Source organism: Chironomus tepperi, unplaced genomic scaffold (assembly GCF_022539635.2).
Source record: "Chironomus tepperi strain 1889 unplaced genomic scaffold, CSIRO-AGI_Ctep_v1 contig_430, whole genome shotgun sequence".
Classification (NCBI taxonomy): Eukaryota; Metazoa; Arthropoda; class Insecta; order Diptera; family Chironomidae; genus Chironomus; species Chironomus tepperi.
In genome coordinates, this window is record NW_027226552.1 from 741,304 (window position 1) to 757,431 (window position 16,128).

At 31.8% G+C, this 16,128-nt stretch overlaps 5 protein-coding genes across 6 annotated transcripts; 3 read left to right on the top strand and 2 right to left on the bottom strand.

Moving 5' to 3' along the window:
- Window positions 1-617: 617 nt before the first annotated feature.
- On the top strand, window positions 618-1,758 carry RpLP0-like (ribosomal protein LP0-like). Its single transcript, XM_070649690.1, has 3 exons — window positions 618-758; window positions 825-1,016; window positions 1,104-1,758. The coding sequence occupies exons 1-3, from the start codon at window positions 731-733 to the stop codon at window positions 1,709-1,711; spliced, it is 828 nt and encodes a 275-aa protein (XP_070505791.1). The 5' UTR covers window positions 618-730; the 3' UTR covers window positions 1,712-1,758.
- Window positions 1,759-2,019: 261 nt separating this feature from the next.
- On the bottom strand, window positions 2,020-3,405 carry Sgt (small glutamine-rich tetratricopeptide containing protein). Its single transcript, XM_070649689.1, has 4 exons — window positions 3,189-3,405; window positions 2,614-3,126; window positions 2,409-2,555; window positions 2,020-2,352 (listed from the first exon to the last, which is right to left on the bottom strand). Exons 1-4 carry the CDS (start codon window positions 3,283-3,285, stop codon window positions 2,177-2,179), a joined length of 933 nt encoding a protein of 310 aa, XP_070505790.1. The 5' UTR covers window positions 3,286-3,405; the 3' UTR covers window positions 2,020-2,176.
- A 384-nt stretch (window positions 3,406-3,789) lies between these two features.
- hfp (Poly(U)-binding-splicing factor hfp) lies at window positions 3,790-9,690 on the top strand. Of its 2 annotated transcripts, none has more exons than XM_070649687.1 (9): window positions 3,790-3,936; window positions 4,005-4,086; window positions 7,121-7,267; window positions 7,336-7,465; window positions 7,721-7,868; window positions 7,928-8,360; window positions 8,438-8,895; window positions 8,958-9,117; window positions 9,292-9,690. In XM_070649687.1, exons 1-9 carry the CDS (start codon window positions 3,934-3,936, stop codon window positions 9,399-9,401), a joined length of 1,671 nt encoding a protein of 556 aa, XP_070505788.1. In that variant the 5' UTR covers window positions 3,790-3,933; the 3' UTR covers window positions 9,402-9,690. The 2 variants fall into 2 exon arrangements, with proteins under 2 accessions (XP_070505788.1, XP_070505789.1); XM_070649688.1 differs by lacking the exon at window positions 3,790-3,936 and adding an exon at window positions 5,451-5,640.
- Window positions 9,691-9,703: 13 nt separating this feature from the next.
- On the bottom strand, window positions 9,704-12,885 carry LOC139097737 (uncharacterized). The gene is made up of 5 exons (XM_070649686.1): window positions 12,744-12,885; window positions 12,570-12,682; window positions 11,885-12,508; window positions 10,982-11,760; window positions 9,704-10,920 (listed from the first exon to the last, which is right to left on the bottom strand). Exons 1-5 carry the CDS (start codon window positions 12,833-12,835, stop codon window positions 9,958-9,960), a joined length of 2,571 nt encoding a protein of 856 aa, XP_070505787.1. The 5' UTR covers window positions 12,836-12,885; the 3' UTR covers window positions 9,704-9,957.
- A 448-nt stretch (window positions 12,886-13,333) lies between these two features.
- Window positions 13,334-16,085, top strand: LOC139097729 (ATP-dependent RNA helicase vasa-like). Its single transcript, XM_070649678.1, has 5 exons — window positions 13,334-13,466; window positions 13,688-13,726; window positions 13,797-14,844; window positions 14,980-15,532; window positions 15,702-16,085. The coding sequence occupies exons 2-5, from the start codon at window positions 13,688-13,690 to the stop codon at window positions 15,940-15,942; spliced, it is 1,881 nt and encodes a 626-aa protein (XP_070505779.1). The 5' UTR covers window positions 13,334-13,466; the 3' UTR covers window positions 15,943-16,085.
- The last annotated feature ends 43 nt before the right edge of the window (window positions 16,086-16,128 follow it).

Genomic DNA, 16,128 nt, shown 5'->3' on the forward strand with positions numbered 1-16,128 from the left:
CCATCGTTTTTTACTGTTTATTAAAGTGTGTAAACATAATCTCAAAGAATAATAACAAAAGGAAGGAATAAAACATTGGAATATAGAGAAAAGATTGAGGCACGTCAAGAGGCGCAGCATGAATATCTTATGGCATAACCAATTTCTTGTGCTACCGTTTTCAATTTATCAAGGAATGGAAAGACAACTGACAGACATGAAAAGTTGCAGAAGGCAATTAAACCATTCGGAACGATTTTATGCTTGAGAGCACTTTTTGATAAATAAAATCGAAGGGAAACGTATTATTATTATTGTTTGATCCAGAAGAATCCAGTGATTCATGTTAATTACCTATGCTTAATTTTGTATCGAGTTAATTTGAAAGATAGACATGCCTTTTGACACACTGTAATGAATTCCTGAAGATAACTTAAATCTACACTAAAAATCCAGTAATATAAACTTGATTTTAGATTCAGCAGTTTTAAATCATGACATCCAACATATGAAACCATAGTCGAAAACACAAAAGCAATCAGGAGACCATGCTGACATCTATCGGTGACTAGATAAATTATCGAGAAATATTTGTAACTTTTCAACGGTCAAAAATATTTCAAATTCTGTCGCATTCACATTGTTGTCAAAGAAAACGTGCATGGTTTTTGTACAATTCTAAAATAATTAAATATCCAGTTAATTACACATTTATCAACTACAATTTACATCAGAATTAATTTAATTCATCATGCCACGATCGAAAAGAGATAAGAAAAGTGAGTAGTTTAATTAAATTTCTTGAAATCAACAAAATAACTTTTGTTCTTAAAAAATACTTTCAGTTTCCCTCACAAAAACTGATCGTAAAGGATTAGAGCACAAACAGAAGGTAATTGAGGAGATACAGGAATGCACTGAAAAATACCCAAATATCTACGTATTTTCTGTTGATAATATGAGAAATTCTACATTAAAATACATCAGAAATGAATGGAAGGAATCAAAATTCTTCTTCGGTAAAATTGCAGTCATGAGTAAGTATAAAACGACAAGATATAGGTTTTGTGAGATTCTATCTCAAAAAAATTACTTTCATTTGACTAATTGAACGTATAATTTAGAATTAGGACTTAAGAACGCAGAAGTCAGTGACGAGCTAATAGAACGATTGGAAGGACAGCGAGGATTATTGTTTACAACAGAAGATAAGGAGACAGTTTGTGACTGGTTTAAGGATTATTCAACAGAGGAATTCGCTCGAGGTGGATTTAAAGCAGCAGAAACAGTCGTTCTTCCAGAAGGTCCACTTCCAGACTTTTCACATGCAATAGAACCGCATTTAAGAAAGTTAGGAATGCCAACAAGCTTACAAAAAGGAATTGTTACACTAATTAGTGAATATACAGTCTGTAAAAAGGGACAAACTTTAACGCCAGAACAAGCAAAAATCCTCAAATTGTTGAACAGGCCATTAGCTAAATTTAGGGTCAACGTTGAATGTTGTTACTTAAAGGATAGCGGATTTGAGAGCATAATTAATGTTATAGATGATTCAAAGAAGAGTTTGAAGAAGTCCATGAAAGCTAAAGATAAGGTTTTGACCAAAAAGAATGGCAAAACAGCCAAGAAAACTGACGAAACAGCAACAATGGAAATTGAAGAAGTTGGATCCGATGATGATGAGGAAGATGATGACGAAAGTGATGAAGATATGGAAAATTCAGATTAAATGAATTAATATTTTTTTCTAATGAAATAAAGTTTATGAAATATGAAGCTTATTCTTTTATTCGTTTTATTTTTTTACAGCTTAATTGGATATACTATTTTCTTTCTGTCTTTAAACGCTCATTTACTGACTTTTGCATTGCACTGAGGTCAACAAATGCGTTGAATTAATTAAAATGACGCAACGGTATTTCATGCTTCAAATTTTACCGGTTTTGTAAAATTCAGAAAAGTTGCTATAAAAATTTCAAATTTACAATTTACGTTACATTTCAAATAATTTATTTCAGTTATTTAAGCAACAAGAAGTTTGTTAGAATAAATGTACTTGTCCTTTATTTATTATTAATATTTTAATAATAATGTGAACATAATATACGAATAATGCTTGCACTCATACAGAATTCAATATTTTAAATGTATAGAAAGAGGAAAAGAATCTAATAAAAACATTCCACAAATAAATTTAAGGCTTTTTCTCTTCTTCATTTGGGTTTGGTTCAGTTTCACCACTTCCACCTTCCATTCCTCCTTGTTCTTCCATTTGACGACGAATTTGAGCAAACAATTCTGGATTTTCACTGCTCATTTGCATGGCTAATTGTCGTCCAGTTTCCAGCAAAGCATCAACATTATTCATACCTAATTAAGGGACATAAATATAGTTAATTATCTCTATGGAATAATGAGAAACTTACCGCTTAATTGACCGAGCATATTCTGGATTGAAGGATCTCCCATCATTCTTGTTGCCATGTTAACTAATGCTGGATTATTGAGTGCTGCAGCAAAGTCAATATTTCCCATTCCTGGGAATCCAGCTGGCATACCAGCAGCTAAGCCTGCTGTAATGGTATAATTTAGAACTTGTTTAAAATTACAAGAATGAAGTTTCAAGCTTACCAGGTCCTGATCCACTTGTTTGTTGTTCTTCTAAACGTTGTTGGGTCACTTCCATGTTATTCTTATAATCTTGGTTATCGGGTTCAATTCTCAATGCATTCTTATAAGCATCAATGGCCTCTTGATGATTATTCATTTTGGAATAAGCTAATCCAAGACGTCCATAAGCCTTGCCATAATTTGGGTCATATCTAAGAGCTTGATTACAGTCATCGACAGCCTTTTGATAATCACCTAAACGACTATAAGCTGCAGCACGATTACAATAGTAAATTGGATTGCTTGCATCAAGTGCAATGGCACGGCCATAGGACACGAGTGCCTCATTATATTTCTCTTCTTTCATCAATCGATTTCCTTCATTCTTCAAGTTTTCTGCTTCTTTCTTACTCTCAGGATTGGAATTGACATATGCATTTACGAATAAATCAAATAAATCCACGTTATTCAGTGGATTTGAAGCATCATCATTTTGGTTCAACTCGAAACATGACTCTAAACATTGCACAGCAACTGTATGGTAAAAATATGATGTAAATCGTATGATAATAGTGTAAATAAATCCAGACATTTACCTTCCAATGATTCGCCTGCTTCCGAATTCTTCTCAGTTATTTGTTTATTTAAGAATTTAATGAATCCGCGAACAAATGCCTTCTCGATGTTACTCATTTTGATATCTTGATATTAGGAAATGTCTTTTTATTGATTAATTAGATAAATAATTAAATATTTTTTTTTCTCAAAATTTCCTAACCCGAAACAAGTTGAACTGAACTTCAAATCACACTGAGCGCGTTTGACTCTTATCAGTATTTATGGTTATATTGTTTTTGTTAATTATTGTTTTTAACTCGAAAATTTGGTTGTGTTTTGGTCGGGACACTCTTATTTAAATTTCATGGCACACTTCAACGATCATTTTGATTTTAAAAAAGCTTATAGCAAAACTTATAAGAAATTCTGAAACTATTTTTAAATTTGTAAAATAACGGCCAAATTTAAAAAAACGTAAGCAAAACAGAAAAATGTCAAGCATTTAATATAAAAACGAAATTAAGGAAACTTAAGACATTCAGACAGATAGAACACAAATAAATCTGTCGGAGAAAAATCGAGAAACACGCTAAAACCTCGATAAAGCGAAAATGAAACGCACTTTTTCAAACCCTGAATTTTATTCTCATACGCTTAATCCAGAAAATTTAAAATAAATTAGTTTAACACATTTAAACCCAAAGATAACAAAACAAAAATATCTGATTCAGTTAATTTAACAGCTAATTTTATCGAAAAAGTTGAAAATAGCTCATTAAAATCATGGTATGTATTGAAAATTATGAAATTAAAATTTTGCAAATTATTCACGAACATCCATATTTAATTTTCAGGGCAATAAGGATAATTTCGATACGGATTCAACAACAGAAAGTGAACACTCATCACCATCAAAAAGGCAAAAAACGGAAAAAGGTAAATAGTGTTAATTAAATTAATCATTATTTCGTCGCCTTTCCCATTAAAAAAGTTCTATGCCTATCTCATTCGTGATATATATATTTTTTCTCTGCTTTAACTAACTCTTTTTGCATATTACCATATCAAATTAGTGATTTTTGTGTTTCCTTGAATGATATATTCTATCTTACTCTATAATAGTGTAAGTCTGTTAATTATCTTAATCGAAAAAAAACTATAATGCGAGGAATTTCTTTGAGTTGAAGCTGCTGTGAAATTGTTGTTGCACTATTTTCTCTAAAAATGACCTTGAGGAGGAAGTAGAGAAGAAAATTGACTACAATTTTCAATAATTGGATGTTATAAGTGCTCAAAAAGCTTCCTCGCATAAATGCTTGCTTTAAAACCCCAAAATTATCATGTCTAAGGAGCCAGAGCATAAAATATGAATTACCTTACCCTCATTCCTCTATTTTTTTCTATATTTTATAATTATTGGTGTAATCGTTTTTATTACATATCCCATATATATTTTTTGTTGTGAAATCAGAGCTGTTGTTGGGGTGCTTACTGGATCCAGATTTTTGAAAAACTGTTATTTAAATGCTTTTTAGGCTTCGTTAGTTCTGTTTGGTTTAGAAAGTAAAATATTTGTGTTAATTGCGATCTGATAATTATTTTAAATAGCACAGATTATCTTTATTTTGTGTCTACTTAAACGTTTTTAATCGAATATTAGTAAGTCTTATAACGGTCATTTTTATTTTGAAATAGGCTTTGAAATATTAGACATTTGTATTGTTTCAAGAATTTGTAGAGTTTTAGTTTAGTAGAATTATTTGATTTTTGAAACATTTGTAGGATTTATCTAGAATTTTAATGAAATATTTCTATAGTATCGACAGTTTTGAATTTGAATAAATTTTTTAACGGTCATTTTCAATTTGAACGACAGAAACATTTGTGTTGTTTTGAAAAATCTGTTGTGAGGTTTTGACTCCTTTTGAATAATTTTTTAACGGTTTTTAAAAAACAAATATTTTACTTTCGACCAATTGCATATAAAATCTGGACCAATAAAGTTCCTAACGCAACTCTGTTTTGTGACGATAAACTGCTAAACCATATTTTTGATAAATAAAATTCATTCGTATATAGACAAAATGTTAAAGAATATTCCACAAAATAAAACATTAAATTCGGGTGAAAGGTGCGACGATAATGTTATACGATAATAATAATATAAAAAAATAGTATAATTTACATCTTTTAATTCTCATATATTATATATATTTACATTCTCTGCAAAATTTGGCTCCAAACATCATAATTAAATAATATTTTTTTTGTGTTTCTTTTTTTTCTTTTTTTAATTTAAGAAGTTTCTCTTTCTCTGATTCAAAAAAAGTCAAACTCTTTGAATTTTAAATGAAAAACTATAAAAAATAACTATGAAAAAAAGTCCGATAAAATTGCAAGAAAAAAATTGAAAAGAAATTATGAAAAAAGATAATTTAGGGGATTCAAAATGGATTGATGGATTGACGGATGCACACACATAAATCATTGGTAGAGTGAAAATAAAAAAGTTGCATAAAAATTGCAATTAAAATACACTAGAAAAATAATTAAAAATAACCGGATTAAAGGCTGCAATAATCGTCGTCATGAGCGAATTAAAATGTTGAAATCCTCTCCGCTTTTTTCACAAAAAAAGTTTTCATTGTGTATCATAAATTGCGCGTGCTGAACCAGATACAACGTGATTTCTATATCTCTCATTTCATTTTTCAATATTTTTTTTTATTTTTTTTTTTCTATTAAACTGTTTTGTGTGTTTTACTGTTTCTAATTCATCAGCAGCGATCTTGGTGCGAAGAGACTCCTCTGTGACATGCATGGAATGCTGATTTATCAAAATGATCTGCAGGCTGTTTGCACAAAAAAAAAGTTTTTTTTTTGTTTTTTTCTTTTTTTTATTTCTTTTTTCATTCTTCTCGGAAACATCTCGTTTCTCATCTTTAATTACAGAGCTGCGATACATAATAATTATAGTTGATGGCAAATTACGTGCAAAAATCTGATTCCAAATATAATACGAAATACCTTAATCGAAAGAGAAATTTTTTATGTCAATTAATCTATCGGGTCCGAATCCGAAAAAAGCTTTTTTTTTTAATTCTCATTCTTCTGTCCAAAACTCTCTAATTGTAGAACAAGTCGAAACACATTAATTTTTTTTGTTTTGTTTTTGTTTTTCTTTTTTCTTTACAGGGCTGAATATATAAAAAAATTATCATAAAAAATTTGTTTTTCTCTATCTTAAAACAATTCCTATATTTATTTTTCAACATTAAATAATTGCACATTATGAGATAGAAAAGTTGTTGTACAGTAATTTTTCATTGTGTGGTTCTTTTTCCTGTAAAACAGTCTCTCTTTTTTACGGCTTACTATTTTTCTTTGTTTTTATCTAGATTCAGCTAGTTTGGAACTAATAATTCATTTTTAAAGTAAATTCTATTCTTAAAACTGTTGTACGGCTTTCAATTAACGGGCGTTTTCATTTTGAATTTCTGAAACATTTGCAATGTTCAAAAATAACGAATATTTTTAATTTGAATTGTTCTGAAATAACGGTCATTTGAATTTTGAAGTATTTGTATGGCTTTCAAACATTTCTTCAAAATTGAAATAATTTGTACGGTTTTGATAAATCAAACAAAATTCCAACTATTCATCCACACTAACTGGATCTAGGCCAAACCATCTAAAAGGAAGCAATAAATTTCCACACTTTGAACTAGACTATTTCCTTTTTTAGCACACATCTTATGCTGTGTATTTTATTTCCATTAAAACAAAATTTTGTTAAATAACATAAAATTATTTCTTAACTATTTTTACGTCTCAACTTTTCCATTTCATACATTTTAAAGCTCATGATGATTAAATTACGACGACAAAGAAAAAAGCGTGTCATTAAAAATGATTAATTAATTCATTTTTGTTAAACAAGTTAAGCTTAATTTTTTAATCCCTTTTGTAGATTATACGCCAAAATTCATTAAGCAACCGATCTACAATATTAAGCAAACGGGCGATGTTGCTTTCGGTCCTGGAACGAGGGTTTTGGGCATATTCGGTGGAGCTTTGCCAAAACTTAATAGTGATCAATTTGACACCGTCACGAAAGGTATGGAAACTAAATTATTTTGTTTGTTAATAAGCTGTAATTAACTTTATTGATTATCTTATTTGTAGCCAAAAAGTATGCAATGGAACAAAGTATTAGGATGGTCTTGATGAAGCAAACACTCGCACATCAACAGCAGCAATTAGCCACGCAAAGAACACAAGTACAAAGGCAGCAAGCGTTGGCATTAATGTGCAGGTAAGCCAATAGTTTTTATCGATTTTTTTGGTCCAATTTCACTTAATTATAGCTTTAAGTGAAGTTGTGCCTTAATTTCCAATATGATGTCAAATAAGGCGAATTTGAAATATGTCGAGTCCTGATTAGTCGCTAATCGGATGAATTCCGTTGAATGTGAACCTAAATATTGTTGATAAGATCTGATTTAAGCTCAATTAAGATCTTAGTCTTTCCAAAAAGAACCTTTACTAATGCTGTTTATATGATATTTAGGGTTTATGTTGGGAGCATCTCTTTTGAGTTGAAGGAAGACACAATTCGAGCTGCATTTCTTCCTTTCGGACCGATTAAATCCATCAACATGTCATGGGATCCTGTCACACAGAAGCACAAAGGATTTGCATTTGTTGAATATGAAATTGTAAGTCTTAATTAATGCCTTAATCCGGAACATGAAATTTAATTAATTATAATCATTAGCCTGAAGGAGCTCAACTCGCGTTAGACCAAATGAATGGGGCACTATTGGGTGGAAGGAACATAAAAGTCGGTCGTCCAAGTAACATGCCGCAAGCTCAACAAGTCATTGACGAGATTCAGGAAGAAGCAAAGAACTACAACAGAATTTATATTGCTTCCATTCATCCTGAACTTACAGAAGAAGATATAAAGAGTGTTTTTGAAGCATTTGGTGCGATTGTTTTCTGTAAGCTTGCACCAGGCACATCACCAGGAAGTCATAAAGGCTATGGATTTATTGAATACAGTACTAATCAGGCAGCTATGGAATCTATAGCGAGCATGAATCTTTTTGATCTTGGAGGACAGCTTTTGCGAGTTGGACGAGCAATTACTCCACCAAATGCTCTCGTCAGTCCCGCTGTAAACTCATCTATGCCTACGGCAGCAGCTGGTAAGTTAAACTATAATCTTAACGAGTTTTTAAAATTTGAAATCTAACGGTTTTCCTTAATTAATTTAATAAATTAGTGGCCGCGGCGGCAGCGACGGCGAAAATTCAAGCTATGGATGCGGTACAAGCAAATGTACTAAGTGCGACAACACCAACAATTGGTTTAAAAACTCTCTCGTCTTCATCTCCATCGAGTACACTTCCAGCTACAACAGTCACAATTCCTCCACCGACAGTACTTCCAACCGTAATTCAACCCAGTCACATTTTATCTACAGGTTTAGTTCCTTCCATTACGACAGCTTCCATAACAGCATCAACTGACGGACTTCAAACACAATTGAGTACAGAGGAAATTGTAAAGCAAAAGCAGGAAGAATTACAAAAGAAATTATTGGAGGAAGGAGAACCTACATTACAACAACAAGAATCTATGTCTATTAAAGGACAAAATGCACGTCACTTAGTCATGCAAAGATTGATGAGGCCCCGTGAGAGTAAGGTTGTTATCCTTCGAAACATGGTTGGACCTGAAGTAAGTTGACAGCTTTTCTTATTATTGAGCGCAATTACTTATTTTGTTATTATTTTATCAAGGATGTCGACGAAACACTTCAAGAGGAAATTCAGGACGAATGCAGCAAGTATGGGGTTGTTGAGAAAGTTATTATTTATAAAGAGAAACAAACTGACAATGACGATGATGATTATGGAGATATTATTGTAAAAATCTTTGTTGAATTTTCTTTATCAAGTGGTAAGTTGAGCTTAAATTTAATTTTTAAAACCGTTAAATTTCAAGCAGTTTTTGAAATTTTGAAAACCGTTAAATTTCTAGCAGTTTTCAAATTTCAAAAATACGTTAAATTTCTTGCAATTTTTAAATCCTTAAAAACCGTTAAATTTCATTCATTTTCTATTCAATTTACAGAAGCTGACAAGGCAAGCTCAGCGCTTAATGGACGATTCTTTGGTGGACGACTCGTAAAAGCTGAAAGCTACGATCAAGCACTTTTTAATCACAGTGACTTTTCCGGTTGAGTAACGGAGTAAAAATCTCCTTTAATTAAATGAGATTAATAATTATACTTTTGTCATGTCACATGCAGAATTTTCATATTTTGCTCAAATGTGGAAATTGTTAAATAATTAAAATAAAAAAAAAAAATCTTCAATGTCCGTAAAAAACAAAAGTTTGGTATCAAAACTGAAAATGATAATAGCAAATTAAACACACACACATTACTAATGAATATCTGTAATTTATTAAAAAAAACAACTCATTGTAATAGGAAATTTAATAAAAATTTAGAAATTTAGAAACTAAGAATTCTATGCTTGATAAAAACCTTTATTGACTTATTCTTCTGTATATTACACATATATGCTTACTTATTCTCTACTATAATCTCTTCTTACATTAGTCACTAGGCATTTAATTAGTTAATGAACAAAGCTTCAATTCATTTTGGTTAAATTTTAATCTAAAGCCGTTAATTTTTAAATTTTTAAAATCTGGTACAATTTTCAAATCTTAAAAGTCGGTTAAATATTCAAATTTTAAAAATCCGTTAAAACTTTTCAAATATTAAGATTCTTAAACTTGTCTCGTTCGTAAAGCTTGTCGCGTTGATACTCGACTGACTGAAGGTAAATTTTCCTTATCACTAACTTCCTCAATTCTATTAATTGGAATCTCTATTTCCAACAATTCATCATCATCAGACCATTTAGCTGTAAAAAGTTTTAATTGCGTCATATGCTTTAACTGCTGATAAGTTACAGCTTTTGATTCCTTTAAATCCTTCAATTTTGAGAATAATTCTTTAATTGTCATTCGCCAAAGTCCTGTACCTTTAATTTCATGCATAAGGAATCGAATTTTAAAGTATAGCGTCATGCAGCTCAATTGATGTTCTGTAAAATGCATTTTCTTAGTTCCATCATTGCTTTTCAGTTCTACACATTTATCTCCATTCTTCATGAGTCTCGGAAGGTCACCAAACTTGTCTTTTGCTGGTTTGGGAGCTGATATTGCTCTAGGCATCTTTGGAAGTATTTCAGGCATAGGCAAAGGTGATTCTTTTGTTCCATCCCCTAGACTACTCCTTATTTTAGCTGCTTCCCTTTCAGAAATATTTTCGCAAGCATTTTGGAAAATTTCTTCAGGCAAAAGTTGAAGTCTGGAATCAATTGGAGTCTTTCGAAGTTTCGAATTTCGCCTTAATCGATCATAATCAATAGAATCAGGCGTAATGTGGAGATTCTGTAAAATTTCAAGACGAGATTGCTTTCTCATTTGTGGTATGCTTTGTTCTCGTGACGATTCAGCTATTGGTAATTCCATATCTAATTCAGGAAGTTCAGGTACGGCTGCAAGAGATTCTCGTTGGATCGGTGGAGGTGGAATTAAAGGCTCATTACGTTCTTGTTGATCAATTTTTGGAGATTGATTAGATTCCTGCAAAACTGATGGTATTGTAAGTGATGGTTCAAGTTGCGGGAGTCTAGGAACAGAAAATGGAGTTTCATGTGCTGGTTGTTGAGCGGAAATAGAAGGCTGTGAAACAAAAAGAGTCGTTAGAATGTTGAATTTTACAAAACCGTTAAAATTTACTTACATTTAATGCCGGAACCTCAATATCTGTCAATTCTTGAGGAACTTCAGGAATTGGAGCCATGCTTTCGGTAGTATTAGGTATATTTGGTAAATCAATAAGAAAATTACGAACGTCATCAAGAGTTTCTAGACGAGTACGTTTTGGTTGTTGATCAAGCTGTTCTGGTGAGCTATTTATTCGCTTATGTTTCTGCGCTGTAACCATTGGAGTTGATGTTGCTACATGATGACGTGTTGTTGTAGGATCAAATTCTACATTAAAGTCACTTTCACGTCTTTGTGGAACTTCAGCTTCAGGTTGTTCATCGTCAAAAGGCAAATCATTTGCAATGAAAACTTCAATATCACCAAAGAAGTCTAAATCAACTATTGGTAACTTAATTTGCTTCATTGATCGTGCACGATTTCTTCGTTTGGTTTTGAATGGAACATCCTTTCTCAATTTAAGCATGGTTAATGAATCTTCTTCAATTTGTGGCTGTTTTGGTCGATTTTGTTGAACCTTTCCCTTTCTATGAACACGTCGTGCACGTCCAAGAAAGCCTTCAAACGCCTCGACAGCATTACGGAATGAATCAGCACGTTCAGCCATACTATCTCTAGCATTTTCAGCATTTTCATTCTCATTTTGTGTTTTTTCTACACTAACATTTGGAATTGGAATGTCATCAGGATTAATTTGCTCTACAATGATTTGATTTTGTTGTTCATCAATTTGTGGTGGCTGTATTTGTTGTTCGTCTCCTGGAAGCGGACTTAAGTCAGGAATATCGTAATGATCTAAATTTGTTAAAAAACGGAAAATTAGAATTCAAAAATTCAAAGTTTACAAAATTTGTAGGAAAATTTAAAATCAACAAAACCGTTAAGGTTTTAAATTTTACAATGAACGTTAATTACATACCTCCAGGTGTTAATAGAAGATTGTCCATATTGTCAACAGATGGTGGATTCATATCGAGTTCAAGAGGCTGCATATTTCTAGCAGCTAAATCAGCATCAAGGCTTAAACTTGGAAGTGATGCTGCTTCTTCTCTTTGATGCAACACTTTAGATATCTTTTTACCATGCAGTCCATCAAAAATGCCCATTTTAGCCATTTCCATTTCATTCAAAATTGGCATTTCGTCATTTTCTAATAAATTGTCAAAATTTGAAGCTTCTTTTTCTTGATGTAAAGTTATATTTTTAGTTTCTCGAATTATGTTTCTGTGCATTGGAATTGATCTTGATAATCCTGAATTATCAGCAAGCAAGCTTGACACAAATGTACGGACCTTTGGGACAGTTTGAACTAATTCATTATCAATTACTCGACTTTCTTCTGGAGCCTGTTCTGTAACGTTTATGACATGTTCTGGAGAATTTTGAGGCAATTCCATTTGTGGAACAACATTATCGTCATTTTGAATTCTTTGTGCTGCACTTTGTTTCACTTTTTCAGGACTAGCTTGAGGTTTTTTCGTTGTAAATGATCCTGGATTCAATAAACATCTCTTTAATGCTCGAACTTCCTTAATTTGTGTCCCTAAATGTATGTAATTTTCTTATATTATTAAATTGCATAAAGTAAATTTAATTAAACATACAAACTAAGTTCTCGTTGTAAGCATCGATCATTTTGTCAGCATTTTTGAGGAATCTATTGAAGTTGATTCTATTATTATATGCAATATCGGCCAATTCAATGCCTTTTGCTTGACTAAAAGAGTAAACAACAGTAATAGTATCGGAATTTTAAGTGTTTTACTTAATTTACTCACTCCAAGACTTTAAATTCATCTTCTGTAAGTCCTTCACTCTGCCACGGAACATAATTTGCTATTTTGTGCACTATCTTACTTAATCTACTCATGGTTTTTAATTAATTTATGTCCACTTAAATATTTATGTAAATTTGTTTATAGTTTTTGGCGCGGAAAACTTTACCATATATTTGAAAAGTTTTTAACCGTTATTTTTATGTTCGCATCTGTTGAGTTCTTGGATTTTTATATGCATTGTACTTACTCATTGACTTTCTTTACCTTTCAAGTTCGTGATAAATTGTTTAATTGATGTAGATTTTTCAGAATATAAATTATTTTTACAATTTGGGGGTTTATAGTATTCATAAAGTTGACTTTAATTAAAATTCTGCAATTTTCATGCTATAAGAGCATGTTACTTAAAAAATGATACATAAAATGGAAACTGATGATGTAACTGATACCCTTGAATAATCATAAAAGTTCATTATGCTTTAATTACGCCACAAATTGAAATTTTAGGATAAAATGAAGAATAATCCAGTAAAAAATTACCAAATTGTAAAATCCCAGGTTACTGTTCATTTTTCAAGACATTATTCAAACTTGACGGTTATAAAACACGTGAATTTTTGTGTTGACAGACAATTATTTTTTTGACCGAATTTTATTAATTAAAGTAGCTTTTAAGTTATTTAAGTCTTTAATATATAAGCAATAACGATAATAAAATCAAAAGTAAGTCGAAAAACTCAAAATTTAATCACTTTTTCTATTTTTGAAAATTTTTATCTATATTCTTGGAATCGAGCATGCTTTTGTTGAATTTATTATAATTGCTGTATACTTTATAAACGGAATTAAGCTATAAACAATCTTTTTTTAATGTCTAATTCAATGTTTTACATTAAAAATTAATTTTATGGTTAAATTTTTAATCCACATTTAATCACACACAGATGACAGAGTGGTCAGATGACGAACCATCAGCTTCAGGCGTAAGTTGTTAAATTGAACTCCTTAAATAAGCTCTCAAAAATAAATTATTTTTTATATTTAATCAATTAGTCAGCCCCACAGAGCAATTCAAATGAAGAAAATAACTTCTCAAGAGGTCGAGGACGTGGTGGAAGAGGTCGTGGTCGCGGATCTAGCTTTTCTGATCGTAATAATCATGAAGATAACTTTTCTGGAGACGTAAATAATGAAAATAGAGAATTTGGTGAACGACGCGGCAGAGGAAGAGGTCGTGGACGCGGATTCAGCTTTGGTGATCGCGGAGATCGTGAAAATGAAAATCCAGAAGGAAATGAGAATCGAGGATTTGAAAATCGTCGTGGTAGAGGTGGATATAATCGTGATAATAACGGAAATTCTGAAGAAGGAAGTGGAAATCGTGGTTTTGGCAATCGTAGAGGTCGTGGAGGCTTTAATCGTGAAAATAGAGAAGATTCAGACCGTCCAAATCAACAAAATGATGAAAATCAAGGCGAAGAGAATAAGGAAGAAAAGAAACGAGAAATTTATGTCCCAGAAGAGCCAACCGATGCAGAAACCTTGTTTGGATCAGCTATTTCTGCTGGAATTAACTTTGATAATTTTGACAAGATTGAAGTTCAAGTAACAGGAAAAGACAGCGAAAAGATCAAGCCAATTAATACATTCGAGGAAGGAAATTTACGCGAATTTCTCATCGAAAACATCAAAAAGTCAGGATATACAAAACCAACTCCAATTCAGAAGCATTCAATTCCAATAATTATGAGCAAACGTGGCTTAATGGGATGCGCACAAACAGGTTCTGGCAAGACTGCATCTTTTGTCATACCAATATTGAACGTCTTAATGACTGAAAATGACACGTTAAATCCTGGAAAGCCTCAATGCTTAATAATAGCACCAACTCGTGAATTGGCTATACAAATACGCGATGAAACAATGAAATTCGCTTCTGGATCTTTTATTAAAGTTTGTTTGGCTTATGGCGGTGCTGCAACTCGTTATCAAACTGAGAATATCACTCAAGGATGTCATATCCTAGTCGCAACTCCTGGACGTCTTAGTGATTTTGTTAACAAATCTATTGTGACTTTTGATGACTTGAAATTCTTAGTCTGTAAGTATTGAATCCAATGTTGATTTTAACGTCTTTTCGAAATTCAAATTTTTAACGTTTTTGAATTGAAGTTTAAACATTATTTAAAATTCTAAAAGTCGTTAAACTAATCAAAATTATTTTTTCATTATTTAGTGGACGAAGCTGATCGCATGCTGGATATGGGTTTCCGTGAAGTTATTGAGACCATCTGCAATCATGACACCATGAATAAAGACAATTTGACAACATTGATGTTTTCTGCAACATTTCCTGATGCAATTCAGCATCTTGCAGCTAAATACCTTCGTGATTATTTGTTCCTTACTATTGGAATTGTCGGTGGAGCTTCAACTGATGTTGAGCAAGAATTTATTGAAGTTGAACGAAAGGGAAAACGTCAATTATTGACAGATATCCTCAAAACATACACAGAATGTGCAGATGAAGACCGAATTTTAGTTTTCGTTGAGACTAAAAAGACTGCAGACTATTTAGCATCATTATTGTCCGAAATGTGCATGTCTTCAACATCACTTCATGGTGATCGTACTCAACGAGAGCGTGAAACAGCTTTACGCGAATTTCGTCAAGGAGTTCGTAAGGTTTTGATTGCAACAGCCGTTGCTGCTCGTGGATTGGACATTAAAGGCGTCACTCATGTCATCAATTATGATTTACCGAAGGAAGTTGATGAATATATTCATCGGTAAGTAATAACGGTTTTTGGAATTTAAATTATAGCAAATTTTTGAAATCCGTTGCTCAACGGTTTTTCGAAATTTAAAAATTATAGCAAATTTTTATGATTTTTTAAATTCTTGAAATCCGTTATTTCAAATGGAATTCTTAATAATAAATACATTTATTTATGACAGCATTGGACGCACAGGACGTGTTGGAAATAGAGGAAAAGCCACAAGCTTCTTTGATAAGGAAAAAGACGATGCAATTGTTAGTGAATTGACTCGCATGTTGAAGCAAGCAAATCAAGTCGTTCCTGGATTCTTTAATGGATGTTCAGGTGCTTGCGGTGAAACTGATCAATTCGGTGGCTCTGATATTCGTCAACCAGCTGCTGCTGCTGGTGCTGGACAAGAAGAGGAAGGCGAATGGTAAACATTATTTACATTTATTACTATTTTAATATTGAAGGCATCAAGCAAGTATGTAGAACATTATGAAAAATGAAACATTAAATAAAAACATTTAAATTTACCGCATAAAGCAGGTTCAAAAACTGAACCAGAATATAAATTGAATGTTAATGATTGTTTTGATTTTTCATCATTCTGTTAATGATTT